The sequence below is a fragment of the Balaenoptera acutorostrata genome, chromosome 6 (assembly GCF_949987535.1).
Source record: "Balaenoptera acutorostrata chromosome 6, mBalAcu1.1, whole genome shotgun sequence".
NCBI classification, from domain to species: domain Eukaryota; kingdom Metazoa; phylum Chordata; class Mammalia; order Artiodactyla; family Balaenopteridae; genus Balaenoptera; species Balaenoptera acutorostrata.
This window is the reverse complement of record NC_080069.1, coordinates 121,878,675-121,891,765: the sequence shown is the minus strand read 5'-3', so window position 1 is coordinate 121,891,765 and position 13,091 is coordinate 121,878,675. Positions and strand designations below refer to the sequence as shown.

General features: G+C 44.3%; 1 protein-coding gene across 4 annotated transcripts in view; it reads left to right on the top strand.

Moving 5' to 3' along the window:
• TSC1 (TSC complex subunit 1) overlaps positions 1 to 13,091 on the top strand; it is a 46,931-nt gene that overhangs the window by 24,601 nt on the left and 9,239 nt on the right. For all 4 annotated transcript variants that reach the window (XM_007194443.2, XM_007194442.2, XM_057548166.1 and 1 more), the window contains exons 9-18: positions 4,810 to 4,985; positions 5,605 to 5,720; positions 6,107 to 6,218; positions 6,536 to 6,654; positions 8,400 to 8,469; positions 8,881 to 8,985; positions 9,273 to 9,831; positions 10,913 to 10,956; positions 11,553 to 11,719; positions 12,518 to 12,700. In XM_007194443.2, coding sequence (XP_007194505.2) covers positions 4,810 to 4,985; positions 5,605 to 5,720; positions 6,107 to 6,218; positions 6,536 to 6,654; positions 8,400 to 8,469; positions 8,881 to 8,985; positions 9,273 to 9,831; positions 10,913 to 10,956; positions 11,553 to 11,719; positions 12,518 to 12,700 — 1,651 coding nt within the window. The remainder of the gene's footprint in view (positions 1 to 4,809; positions 4,986 to 5,604; positions 5,721 to 6,106; positions 6,219 to 6,535; positions 6,655 to 8,399; positions 8,470 to 8,880; positions 8,986 to 9,272; positions 9,832 to 10,912; positions 10,957 to 11,552; positions 11,720 to 12,517; positions 12,701 to 13,091) is intronic.

Here is a 13,091-nt window from a genome sequence, read left to right as displayed (position 1 = left end):
CCCTGTTCCATGTCTCACCTCAGAGGCACCTACTATTCTTGCTTTTATTTTAATCATTCTCTTTCTTTTCTTTATAGTGTGACCACATGTTTGTTTCATTTTGAAAAGCTAATTAGGAAGCAAAGTCTGGCCTTGGAAAAGGCCGTCTTGTCATCATGAGGTGAAGGTTCCCAGGAGGCGAGAGGAGGAACTGAGTGTCTGAGTCTTGGTTGGGCGTCCCCTTCCTTGAGAGTTTACAGGAGTCCCTTCCAGGGAAGTCGGCGGGCAAGGTCATGAACAAGTCCTGGGAAACATAAGCCTTCCCCTAGTCAGGGCATCTGGCGAGGCCAGATAGTGAGGGCCAGGGGCTGGATGTGCTGCCGAAATATGGCAGAGGGAGGGGACTGCTCTGTTTGTGCTCCTGAACTCACTGCGGCTGCTTCCAGGAATAGGTCAGAGCAGAATCATTTTGTGGGATGAAATGAATGTCCTCAGCTGATCCTGGCAGAGAAGGGAGGGTAGGAACTTCATTAGTGCATAACGAGACAAGCTCAGTACCAACAAGTTATCGTCACCTAGACCCTCCCTCAGTTAGAAAGAGGGTATGGTGGCAGCAGAAACCTTAGAGAATGGCCTGCAGCACGCTTGTCTCTTGGCATGTCTGTTCTGATCTGACCGGGTTGTCTTCTGTGCCTCGTACACAGCTATCATCTTGTTCTCCTGGGGCTTCTCTGTGCCTCTCTCCTGTGCAGGTTCTCCCATTTCCTGTATCTCATGCCTTCTTTTTTGGGTCACTCTTATTTTCATGGAATATATCTTCTAGTAGCTTTTAGAGAAAGGATGTCATTTTCTGTGTAGGTATAGATTTCTAGATTGGGAGTCATTCTCATTCAGCAATTTGAAGGCATTATTCTATTGCTGCCTTGCCTCCAATGCTGCTATTGAAATCAAAAGACATTTTGATTTCTGATCATCTGTGTTTACTGTCTTCTGTTTGTTCTTATAATATTCTGAAATTTCCTAGTGATGTCCCTTGATATGAATGTGTTCTCATTGTCCAATCTGGAAGCTCCTATCTTTAAATTCTAGGAAATTTTCTTTAATTATTTGTGCTTGATTTCTTTTCCTTGACTGTCTCTGTCTTTCTTTCTGGAACTCTTAGCATTCTGCTTGGGACTTCCTGGAGCGGTTCTCTGCTTTTCTTTGCTCTCCTCTTTAGGAAATCTTCCTAAAGGTTTCCTTGTCTTTAGCTCTTAATCTTTCTATTATAGTTCATTTCTGCCACGTTTTCAATACCTAAGAGCTCTTTTTAGTCCTCTGAATGCTCCTTTTTTACAGTAGCCTGTTTTTATTTCATGGATGCAGTCTCTCATGTCTTTGATAAGATTGATAGGTGTTTTGTAAGGTTTTCTTTTCCCTACATAATCTGTTTCCTTTAAACTGCTCTTTTGTTGTTCTTTTTAAAAATTTGAGGCTTTCTGCAAAGATTGGTTTATATCTGGGTGAGGAGACTAAAAAGCTCTGCTCACAGGGATGGGGCTTGTTGACTTTGAGCTTCCTTGTAGGTCGATCTGAGCATCTGTTGGAGATGCTGGTGTCAGTATTGGTTTCCATTTGAGCTGGTCGGACTTTTTCAGGAAAGGGTCTTCTGATGTCTAGTCTGGCAAGGATTTGGCTACTCCTAGAGGGAAGAGGCTGCTTGGTGGGGAGAGGTTAGTGGTCTTGGCATTCAGAATGTACATGCTCACTTAATCCTCTTGTTTGAATAGTACTCGTGCCCTCAACCATTTCTGGAGTACCTCAATCCCGATACTCTCTGTTTAACCTCCTCAGAGAATAATCTGGATTTCTGGTGAGAAAAGTGGGAGTGTAGAGTCAGGGACAGAGTCTCAGGGCTCTAACTGCTCCTCAGTAGATTTTACCCTGTCTTGCTGATTTTAGCTGCCCTCACCTACCTGTCACTCATCTCCAGAAGTACAGGTGTATAGAAGTATACTCGACGTATACAAATTCTTTAGCTTTTTAAGGGTTCCTCAGTATAAATCAGGTTGACTTTTAGCTTTGAAACATTGGCAGCTTAGGATTCTGCTTTCCTGGATTCACTGAGTTAGTCACCACTTGCCTATCTGCTTTCTAGTTTCAAAAACATGTGGTGCTGTTCTCTTTTTTCTCATTCTTCTCTTTCTTGTGGGTTTATATTTAAAAGGAAACAAAGGAATCTTTACTCTAGGCTTGGTGGGGTTTGGGGAGAGTCTACAATTGGACATGTATGTCCAATCTACTGTGTTAACTCGGAAGCCTCCTGGATCAACTTACGGAGCCTCCTTCACCTTGGATAGATGGGTCATCTGGCCTTTGAAGGAAGTTCTAACACCAAAGATAAGAGACAAATGTAAAGAGAAGAAAAAGGAGCTAGAAACAATGATAATACAGAGAGCAGAAGAAAACATCTACAGTAGCTACAGAGAGGAAGCATTTGTGCATATATAAAGATCAGGATGCCACAGAAGGGCACAGTCAGAGACTAAAGAAAGCACTGTTGAAAATGAAAAATGATAGCCAAAATAAACATTACAGTAAAAGAATTGAAAGATACAGTTGAGAATATCTCAGAAAGCAGAATCAAAGGCTAGAGATGAGTAAAATGAAAGAAGAAATTTAAAATAATCAGTCCAGGAAGCCTAGTAAAGAAGAGTCTTTAAGGGGGAGGAGAAAACTTTGGTGGGGGAAGAAATTGTGAAAGAAATAACAGAAGAAAATTTCCAATACAAGTATAAATGATACAAGAAAATACAATAATACAAGAATTGAAGGACGTGAGTTTCCAGATTGAAGGTGCTTATCTAGTTCCCAGCACAGTCAATGAAAAAGAATGCTACTAAGCCTCAATACTGTGAAATTTCAGAACACCAGGGATAAATCTTAAAGAGAGAAAAAACCAAAGCTATAAAGATCAGAAATCAGAATGAGGTTAGCTTCTGAAACACCTTCAAAATTGAGAGAAAAAAGGTTATCAGCTTAGAATTCTATACCCAGCCAAACTGCCTATCAAGTATGAGACATTTTTAGATATGCAAGGACTCAAATTTACCTCGCATATACCCTTCCTCAGTGAACCATTGGAGCATGTCTTCCACGAAAACGAGAGTAAAATCGAGGAAGACACAGAGTTCACAAAATGGGGGACCTGACTTAGGGTCTTGGTCAGGGGAAGTCTTGGTATAACACAGCAATGTTGAGAACAACCAGTGGGAGAGGGAGGGCTGCAGCAGGGAGCTCTTTAGGAGAGGGTGAAAAATCCTGGTAGACTATTTGCATTTCATTATGAACAAATTACATTGGGCATTATTTCAGAACTGCTGGGGCCACATTAGGAAGGATTAGTAATAGACACACAGAAGACTGAGGAAAAGGAGCAACAGCATTCAGACTCCAGGAGAAACTAGATTGAGCAGCAAAGGAAATACTGTAGTATATGAGTAGTGCTTATCTAGTCATTATAATGAATTGTTCAAAATCAATTTTGAAACAACCAAACGATATACTATTTTGAGAGCACTGGGGAGAAGGGAAAAGGATATACGGAAGTGACCTAAATCCTCACCTACTATAAGGACCTTAATAGTTGATGTCTTGGGACATCCCTGGTGGTGCAGTGGTTAAGAATCCACCTCCCAACACAGGGGACACGGGTTCGAGCCCTGGTCCGGAAAGATGGCACATGCTGAGGAGCAACTAAGCCCGTGCGCCACAACTACTGAGCCTGTGCTCTGGAGCCCGTGAGCCACAGCTACTGAGCCCGCGTGCCACAACTACTGAAGCCTGCACGCCTAGAGCCCATGCTCTGCAGCAAGAGAAGCCACCACAATGAGCAGCCCTTGCACCGCAACGAAGAGTAACCCCAACTCGCCGCAACTAGAGAAAGCCTGCGCACAACAAGGAAGACCCAACACAGCCAAAAAATAAATTAATTAATTTTAAAAAATAGTTGATGTCTAAAAATTCAGACATCAGGAAATTTGAAGCATAGAAATATGGAGGTAGGGTAACAATTCAGCTGGAAGCAGCTAAAATTGGAAGCTGCCCAGAAAGTTCCTTCATGCCCTTTGAGAGGTGTTCAGTCTCCTCTCTCACTCCTGGCAACCACTGATCTGCTGAAAGCATGCTTTTTCATGGTGGTGTAATAAGTTTTCTTCTGCAGAATCTACCTCTTTGGTTGGACCTTTCTTCTTTCTATTACAAGCTGTGATGAGTGTTGTCCATCTTGATGTATGTCTATTTCCATAAGCTAAATTCTTAGAAGTGGAACTCTGGATCACATAACAGGACTCTTTAGACAATTCTTCAAATATCCTCAGGGGCTTTCTCTCAGTTTGAGACTTGCTGCGCTGTATTTCTGGTCTAGGGATGGATTAGAATCCTGAGGCTTTGATAGGAGACCTTAAGTCAGCCTCAGCTACCTGGCAGTTTCCAGGTCTCCCTCTTGTTTGATTACCTTTGTGCCAAAGGAGAGTTTCCCCTGGTGACTGCTCTGCATAGTTTGTGTTCTGTTCTGAGGCTATGCCTGATCTTTTGTTGATGGAATTTTTGTTTCGGATTAGTTTCTGATAACTTGATATAACCATTTTAAATAGGGAGGGTATAGGTTTGTAGAATGAATGGCTAATTCTTTATATCATAGTGCTGATTAGTGCTTGGGCTGGCGTGGTCCTGCCTGTTCTTTGCTAGTCAGAGTTCAGTGGCTGGCATTGAGGTAGCACTCTTCAGTATTTGATGGCTTGAATAAATGGATTATAACTTGCACTTCTTGACTTTCGTTGCCTTTTACAGGTGGAAGAGATTAGAAACACATGATGTTGTCATAGAATGTGCCAAAATCTCTCTGGACCCTACCGAAGCCTCCTATGAAGATGGCTATTCTGTGTCTCACCAAATCTCAGCCCGTTTTCCTCATCGTTCAGCCGATGTGACCGCCAGCTCTTATGTTGACACACAGAATAGCTATGGTAAAAAGTGACTTTGGTACTTATCTGCTTTACAACTTTGTCTCTAGAAAGCATTGTTTATTTTTGTTGACTTTTTTTCCCTTTCCTAGAATAAGACTTAGTTCAGCTCCTAGGAACTGTTTCCCAAATATTTAAAATTTGAATTTGCCTCCATTTTCCCCTAAGTTTAATTTACAGTCCCATGTCCTTGATCTCCTTCTTGATAGTATGTCAACAGACTTGGGATGTGTCAACATTTAACAAAGAAAATGGATTAAAGGATTTGGCTTCTAGGCTCCAGCTCGTAAAGGAATCTTAGATTTTTTTCAGACAACTTTTAGTGAGGCCCTCTGGACTGTCACATTGACACAGTTTTGAATGAATCTGTACAATTCAGAATTGGATTCATGTAAAAGTCTAGGCTTATCTATAGGTAGCACCCAGCGAAGTTGTCATACAGGTTGTGCTTTTTCAAGTTATCCTAAAGCTTAACTAGACATCAAACCTTACTAAACTTTATTTCCAAAGGGTATTTAAAGAGGCTTTTAAATTATCAAATGGTCTCGAGGACCATAATTCTTTATCAGAATAATCTGAAGCCACACACTGACCCCCCTGTGTTCTTTCCCTTCCATTGTAGGGAGTGCTACTTCTACCCCTCACTCCACTTCTCGGCTGATGTTGTTAAACACGCCAGGGCAGCTACCTCAGACTCTGAGTTCCCTGTCGACACGGCTGTTAACTGAGCCGCCACAAGTATGGTGTCAAATAGTGTGCCTGCTTTCTTCTCTGCTTGCTGGTGAAGCTGACCATTTGGGTCAGGATTTAGCCTATGGTTGGGAAAAATCTCTCACTGCTCATTTCAGGAGTTAGTTTTTAAGGATGCATGACATTTGCAAGAAAAGTTACTGTTGCCACTTGAGTTTCTCTTGGAGTCTAGACTTACAAAATGCAATGTGTCTCTTGATAAGGCTTTAATAAGATGCCTTTTTCCAGTTGAAAGGCTAAATTTAAGATCATTGGTCATGGACTTAAACCTCGGGAAGTTGCCCTCAGGGGTATTCGTTAAACCCGGGGGGGGGGGGGGATATACCCTCGGGGGTATTCGTTCCTCATCGCTGACCTGCCTTATTAACTTCCAGGCTACTCTTTGGAGCCCATCTGTGGTTTGTGGGATGACCACTCCTCCAACTTCTCCTGGAAATGTCCCACCTGATTTGTCACACCCTTACAGTAAAGTCTTTGGTACAGCGGGTATGTATGTCTTAGGTTAGATTTGACTGGTTGGTTCGGGCCAGCCTTTTATGATAAGGAACTATCTCTTAGGTCGAATAGTGAGTTTGAGAGCCATTTGTAGTAGTAAACCTATTTTTGACAATACAAACCCCTGGAGCTTTCAGAACACATAAAGTGAACCTAAAAAAAAAAAAAAGAAAGACTGATCTAGATCCCCAGAAAGTTAACTCTGGCAGCTTTCTTTGCAGTAATAGTTAAGCTGAAAAAAATTTGGCAGTTTTCCTAATTGTTTTACTTCCTCAAAGTGTGTATATTCTGCTCTTGTCTCTGAGCAGGTAGAAAAGGAACTCCTCTGGGAACCCCTGCAACCTCTCCTCCTCCAGCCCCACCCTGCCATTCGGATGACTACGTGCACATTTCACTCCCGCAGGCCATGGCCACAGCCCCCAAGAAGGTTTGCCTGGGCTCCTCTGCTGCCCTCCCCACCCGCCCACCCAAGCACAGTGACTTGCTTCCAGCCTCACTTTGTGAAGCCTGTTATGCCAGATAGAAGTTTGACCTAGAATGTAATGGGTTTGAATCAGATCAATTCAAAATAGACTAACCAGCAGCTCTCAGAGTGTGATCTGCTGACTGCAGGGGTCTCAAAACACTTTAAGGGCATCTGCCAGGTCAGAACTACTTTCACAGTAATATTAAGTGGTTATTCGCCCTTTTTACCGCATTGGCACTTACACTCATGGCACAGAAACAATGGTGGGTAAAAGGGCTGGCCCCTTAGTATAAAATCATACTCTCCTAGTAGGCATTGCATTCTTCTTCCTCGACGTGTTCTTTCAGTTTAACAGAAGAAAAGAAACAACAACAACAACAAAACAAACCTTGAGTGTTCCATAGAAAGAACGCATATGTTTAATATTGTTTGTGATGAAGTAGGAAATAGACATAAAGCGCCTTGAGTGCATACCAGTGTGTGGTGGTCACCACAAGCACCTGTGCCATTATTTGAGTTAAGAGCTGAACTAGTTGCTTTTTTTTTCATGGAGCAGCAGTTTTATTTGAAAGAACAACTGGTGACAAACTATGGTTACTCATACTTGAGTGTCTGGCAGTTAGCTGCTTAGATGACAAACTGGGTCTGTCACTTCAAGATAAACAACTGACGGTATTTGTTGCCAGTGATAAAAAGGTGAAATTAGAATATTAAAAAACTGATATCTGGCACCAAGAGCTTAATAGTTTCCCCAAGTCTTTTATGATGAGATTGAGAAGTCTTGGGAAGCTTGGTTAATAATTTGAGTTTTTGATATTGTATAATGAAATGTTGCCACACTTAGAAGATCTGCATAACTTGGTGACCCAGTATTCTACATGCCCAGTATATATGTTATAGAATCACACGTAGGTAAAAGACGCATTTGGGGGACAAGGCAGACCAGGGGATCTTGACCCAGTGTGAAGAGTGAATTGCCATGGTTTCAGATTTTGCATTGTAACTAACCTTGAAGAAACACCCCTTGTCGAGTTCTGGTGGAGCATCAAAGATGCTCATCCACCATTATCTAAGAAGTCTGTTTACTCTTTATAACTACTTATCTGTGGGCTCTAGAGTTTCCTTCATACACTTGAGCCAGAATAACCTAGCAGCAGAGCAGAGGCAGACATAAGAACCCAGCTTTCTTCCCCTAAGCCAGATATGAAAGGGATTGCAAAAATGTGAAACAGCTTGATGCTTCTCACTAAACTTATTTTTATTTATCATAAAACTATGTTATTTATGTTTACATGTATTGGGTCGGTTTTTTTCGGCCGCGCCGCACATCTTGTGGGATCTTAGTTCCCTGACCAGGGATTGAACCCGCGCCCTCAGCAGTGAAAGCCGGAGTCCTAACCACTGGACCTCCAGGGAATTCCTGGGTTTGTTATTTTTAAGTGAATTAATAATTTTAAAATTCTGTTTTAGTTTGTAACATGGTAACTATCAATAGGTATAACCACATAAACAAAGTCCTTGAGATTCTCAATAATTATTAAGAATAGGAAGGTGTCCTGAGACCAAACAGTTTGAGAACCATGGGGCTAAACTTTAAACTCCTTTATAATATGCTAAAGTTTTAGGTGTTTAGGATATTTCTCTAATATTAGAGAACATGTACACAATTTTCTGCCTTGTGATGTAAATGGTACCTGTCTTTTCAGGAAGAGAGAACAGATTCTGCAAGGCCCTGTCTACATAGACAACACCATCTTCCGAATGACAGAGGATTAGGTAAAATCTCTGGGTAACAGTAGACCTTGCTTGATTCTTGATGGGTTATATGTGGAAACAGGGAAATTCTGGAACACCACAAATCACTGAAGCCCAGAGATAACGAAACATATAATTAATTCTAAAAGCCAGCCTAATAACAACATCCCCCAAAGCTTTTAAGTACCTGTGTTTTGAGCTGGTCAAACTGTGGCTTTATCTGTTCTCTGAGATGTTAAGAACAGAGAGTTATATTTTCTGTGGGATTATTTTTTGGTACCTTTAGTTAGATTATTGTAATATTTTGGCTTTCTGTGGGAGCTTCCTCTCTTCAGCAGAAGGAATCATAGTAGACCCATTCTGTTACAGTGGAAGCAGTTTTCACAGTGACGGCGATGACCAGTGTGTGTCTTTGTCTTTGTTTTTCTTCAGAAGAGCTACCTGGGAGCAAAGGGTCTGTCACTCTCAGTGATCTTCCAGGGTTTCTAGGTGACCTGGCTTCTGAAGAAGATAGTATAGAAAAAGATAAAGAAGAAGGTAACATGTGCGGGATTCTGGGCTTGTGTGGGATTGCTGCGAGTTGATAAAGCCCTTGTTCTGCCCTAGTACCAGGATTTAGCGTCAACACACACAGGCTTGCTTGGTCTTTCTTCTCTTGGGGGAGGAGCTGGGAGTTGTATTCTGAGTCCTGTGCCCGGTAAAGGGAGGCCACTGTGTACCTGTCCCTCTGGGGGGCCCAGGGCGGCGTGCGGCCCCACACTGCCTGGCCTTCCCCAGGTTGGCCTGTTGACTGTGCTGTCTCTTCTCTCCCTCCCTGCTCGCAGCGGCAATATCTAAAGAACTCTCTGAGATCACAACAGCCGACGCCGAGCCCCTAGCTCCTCGCGGAGGCTTTGACTCTCCCTTCTACCGGGACAGTCTCCCGGGCTGCCCGCGGAAGACCCACTCAGCCGTCTCCAGTGCCCAGGGCACCGGTGCGAACCCTGAGCCTCTGAACTCCACCCTGGACAGGCTGGGGCCTGACACCCCAAAGCAAGCCTTTACCCCCATAGAGCTGCCCTGCGGAGGCGCCGAGGAGAGCCCTGCCGGGGACAGAGAGCGCCAGGCCTCTCTGGAGAGCGGCATCCTCGCTCCCAGCCCTTTTAAGATTCCGCCTCAGAGGGGAGTGGGGTTTGGCAGTGGGCAGCCTCCCCCATACGATCATCTTTTTGAGGTGGCACTGCCAAAGACTGCCCGTCATTTTGTCAGCAAGAAGACGGAGGGACTGCTAAAGAAAGCAAAAGGGAACACAGAGGAGGACTGCACGCCCTCTGCCTCCCCCATGGAAGTGCTGGACAGACTGATACAGCAAGGGGCGGACGCGCACAGCAAGGAGCTCAACAGGTAAGGCGCGGCAGCGCTGTTCTCTTTTTCTTTAAATGTTCCGTTTGATTATAAACTACAAGAAGCCGGTGGTTGGAAACAGGAATTATTCTTGTGCTCGCCAGAGGCAGCTGGTTCTCTGTTTTGTCAGGCGTCCTCCTAGCCTGTTGCCTTTCACGTACATGAATGTGTGTATCCTCCACACAGGCGCGTTAAACTCGGCTAATTCCTTAGGTAACAGGCCATTTAAAAATGAGTCTTTTATATTTGGGCTGTTCTGTGCCACTGTGCTGTGAGGAAGCTCAAATACTTTCATCTTTGCTCTCTGGAAATTTGAGGATGAGGTTATGGTGTTCAAATAATACAGAAAGAGCGGTCACAAAGTGTCCTTCTCCAGCTGCAGATTTGTTGTTGTTCTGTTTTGGTAACATAGTCCATTAGATGGAAGATAAAAGCCGTCAGCATCTCAATGCAAGTTCATGGTGGCCTGCCCCTGCTCACATGGCTTAGGAACCTGTCAGAGAGCGCTGTTTTCACCCCTTCTTTATTACACTTTTAGAGGTGATCTAGAGAAAGAATAAGGGAATCACTGGTCCACAGTGATGCCATTTCTAAACAGGCTCTTAGGGAATGCTAGTTTTAATTTTTCTTCTGTAGAATAACCTAATGTGGAATTTGACAGATAACTGTAATGTTTAAGATATCTTTTTGAGTGAAGTTTAGTGTAATAGACTCAGGTAAATTACGTGCTTTTTCCTTAACCGTGGGTGACAGTAGCTTCTCAACAGAGAGGGTTGAAAACAGCTCTCAGTGTGTTTGATCACTCAGTTGCCTTGGAGAGCTGACCAAAATTCAGAGGCTACAGTATGAGCTCCGAGTTAGGGCATTTCCACTCTGGAAACTTGGTCGTGCTTAATGGGGGCCCCTTCCATCTGCTATAAGGCCCCTCATCTTACCCCATGTGGGCTTTGTGTTTGAAACTTTCTCATGCCTGTGCACTTGCGACCACAAGGAAGTGATCTAATGTTGCTGCAATTAAAAGTCCAGTTAAGTTTTTCTAGGTAAGATCTGTAACCTTGTCACTCAAAAACTTTTTTCCTAGGTTGTCTTTACCCAGCAAGTCTGTCGACTGGACCCACTTCGGAGGTAAAGTTGTTACTTTAGCTCCAAATCCAGCCCATAGAGATCCTGCTTGCTTGTTGCCTTTTCTGTCCTTGAAGGAGGTGCCCTGTAGGAAACATCTCCCCTTCCCTACTGCTCCAGCCAGGTTATCTGCTTGGGTACAGAGTCACTCACATGTTGCAAAGTCAGCATTTCCTATTTTTGTAAAGTGGCAAGTACCACGTGCTTGAGAGCAGAAGTGCAAAGAGGCAGGCCTCATGCCAGCCTTCCCTAGAAAAGATCCAAGTGAAGTGAGTGGTGCTGGGACAGTTCTCGAGCGAGAACCTACCAAGAAGTAAGAAAAGGAGTCATAGCTAGCTAGCTAGCTAGCTAGCAGATTTGTGGGGAAAAACACTTGGAGCTCTCAAAGAGCCATCCTACATGTACCCCTGTGCGTTCCTTTAAAAGGAAGATGGGTAGTAGGTACTGCCCCTCCCCGTTCCCCAGTGAGTGACTGTGGCTGGAAACCAGGTGGTCATTTGCAAAGGGAGTGACTTTGTTTCTTCAAGAATCGTGGCCGGGGCTTGACTGAACGCTATGTAAAAGGCATCTCTGCCGCCCTCCCTCTGCTTTACAATCAGGCTCTGCTCCCTCAGATGAGACCCGCTCCCTCCGTAACCAGTTGCTCTTACTGCACAACCAGTTACTCTATGAGCGTTTTAAGAGGCAGCAGCACGCGCTTCGGAACAGGCGGCTCCTGCGCAAGGTGATCAGGGCAGCTGCTCTGGAGGAGCACAACGCTGCCATGGTGAGCACCTCGGGGCCCGGGCGGGGCTCGAGGCCAGAGCTCTCCGTCCTGGCGCTGCCCGCTGGCGCGGCCTGGGGCAGGTCACTCTGTCTCTGCGGTTAATACGCGAACGGCCACATCCCGGAATTCCCTTGCAGCTCTTCGAACCCATGGGGACAAGTGTTTTTTTGTGTGTCTGTTGGTCTGTAATTGGCTGTGATGGTAACAGAGGCAAAAGATGATTCTGTTTCTCCAAAGGTAAAACCAGCTCTCCTGGAGCAGTTTTATGGCAGAAACTTGGAGGGCAGTTAAGCCAGTCAGACCTGGAGAGTGACCTTGGCTCTAACACTCATTTCCTTAGGAAAGTCATTTAGCCTCTGGAGGCCTCTGTTACCCATTCTGTAAAATGAGAAGAATAATTGCAGCATCTACTTTCTAACTGTGATGGTTAAAAAAACCGTGTCAGTAAACATTTGCCCATTGCTGGTGCAAGGTAAGCTTTCAGTCAGTGTTCGTCACTTTAGTGACCTTGGCCAGTACCAGCACTTACTTCAGTGCTGGGGCTTAGGACTTTTGAAAGTATCAGGAGCAAGTTGATCGCTGAGAAAAGTCCTTTAAGCAACTTTTGATCCATTTGCTAATGTGGAATTTGGAAACCCTTGACCAAAAGCCAAGTTAGACAGCAGTGAGCTCTCAGATTCTGGGCCTGTGGTTAGCTCGTGCCTGTTCAGATGAAGCGTCTGCAGCACGCATTGTACTTGAGGGTCACTGCCCATGCTGGAAGGCAGCTAAAATGATGGCCTCTTTGGTCTCTGCTAGAAAGACCAGTTGAAGTTACAAGAGAAAGACATCCAGATATGGAAGGTTAGTCTGCAGAAAGAACAAGCCAGATACAGTCAGCTTCAGGAGCAGCGAGACACGGTGGTCACCCAGCTGCACAGCCAGATCAGACAGCTTCAGCACGACCGGGAGGAGTTCTACAACCAGAGCCAGGAGTTACAGGTACGAACTGCAGCGCCCAGCAGAGGCCGCCAGGAAAGGGTGGGAAAGCACCTGATTCATCTCTGAAATCGTGGCAGGTAGATTTCACATCAGGTACATTTTATTTAGGGCAGAGGGTCCCCAGCTTTCTGGGTTCACGGTTCTGTTAGCATTTCAGTAATTTTTTCCTGGTACTCCACAGCCAAAAGAAACATCTAACAGTTCTGCCTAGTAAGTAGATCCAGACAACTTAGGCTTTAGGTCCTAACGACTTAGTAGCTGTTAGAAAATAACACACATACTTTATTTTTCAATTTTCAATCTCATTTTTGAGTGACCATGGTCACTTACAAATGCGGTATGTGTACCTGTTGGGCACTGCTGAGTCTCAGACCTTGGAATCAGATGAGAC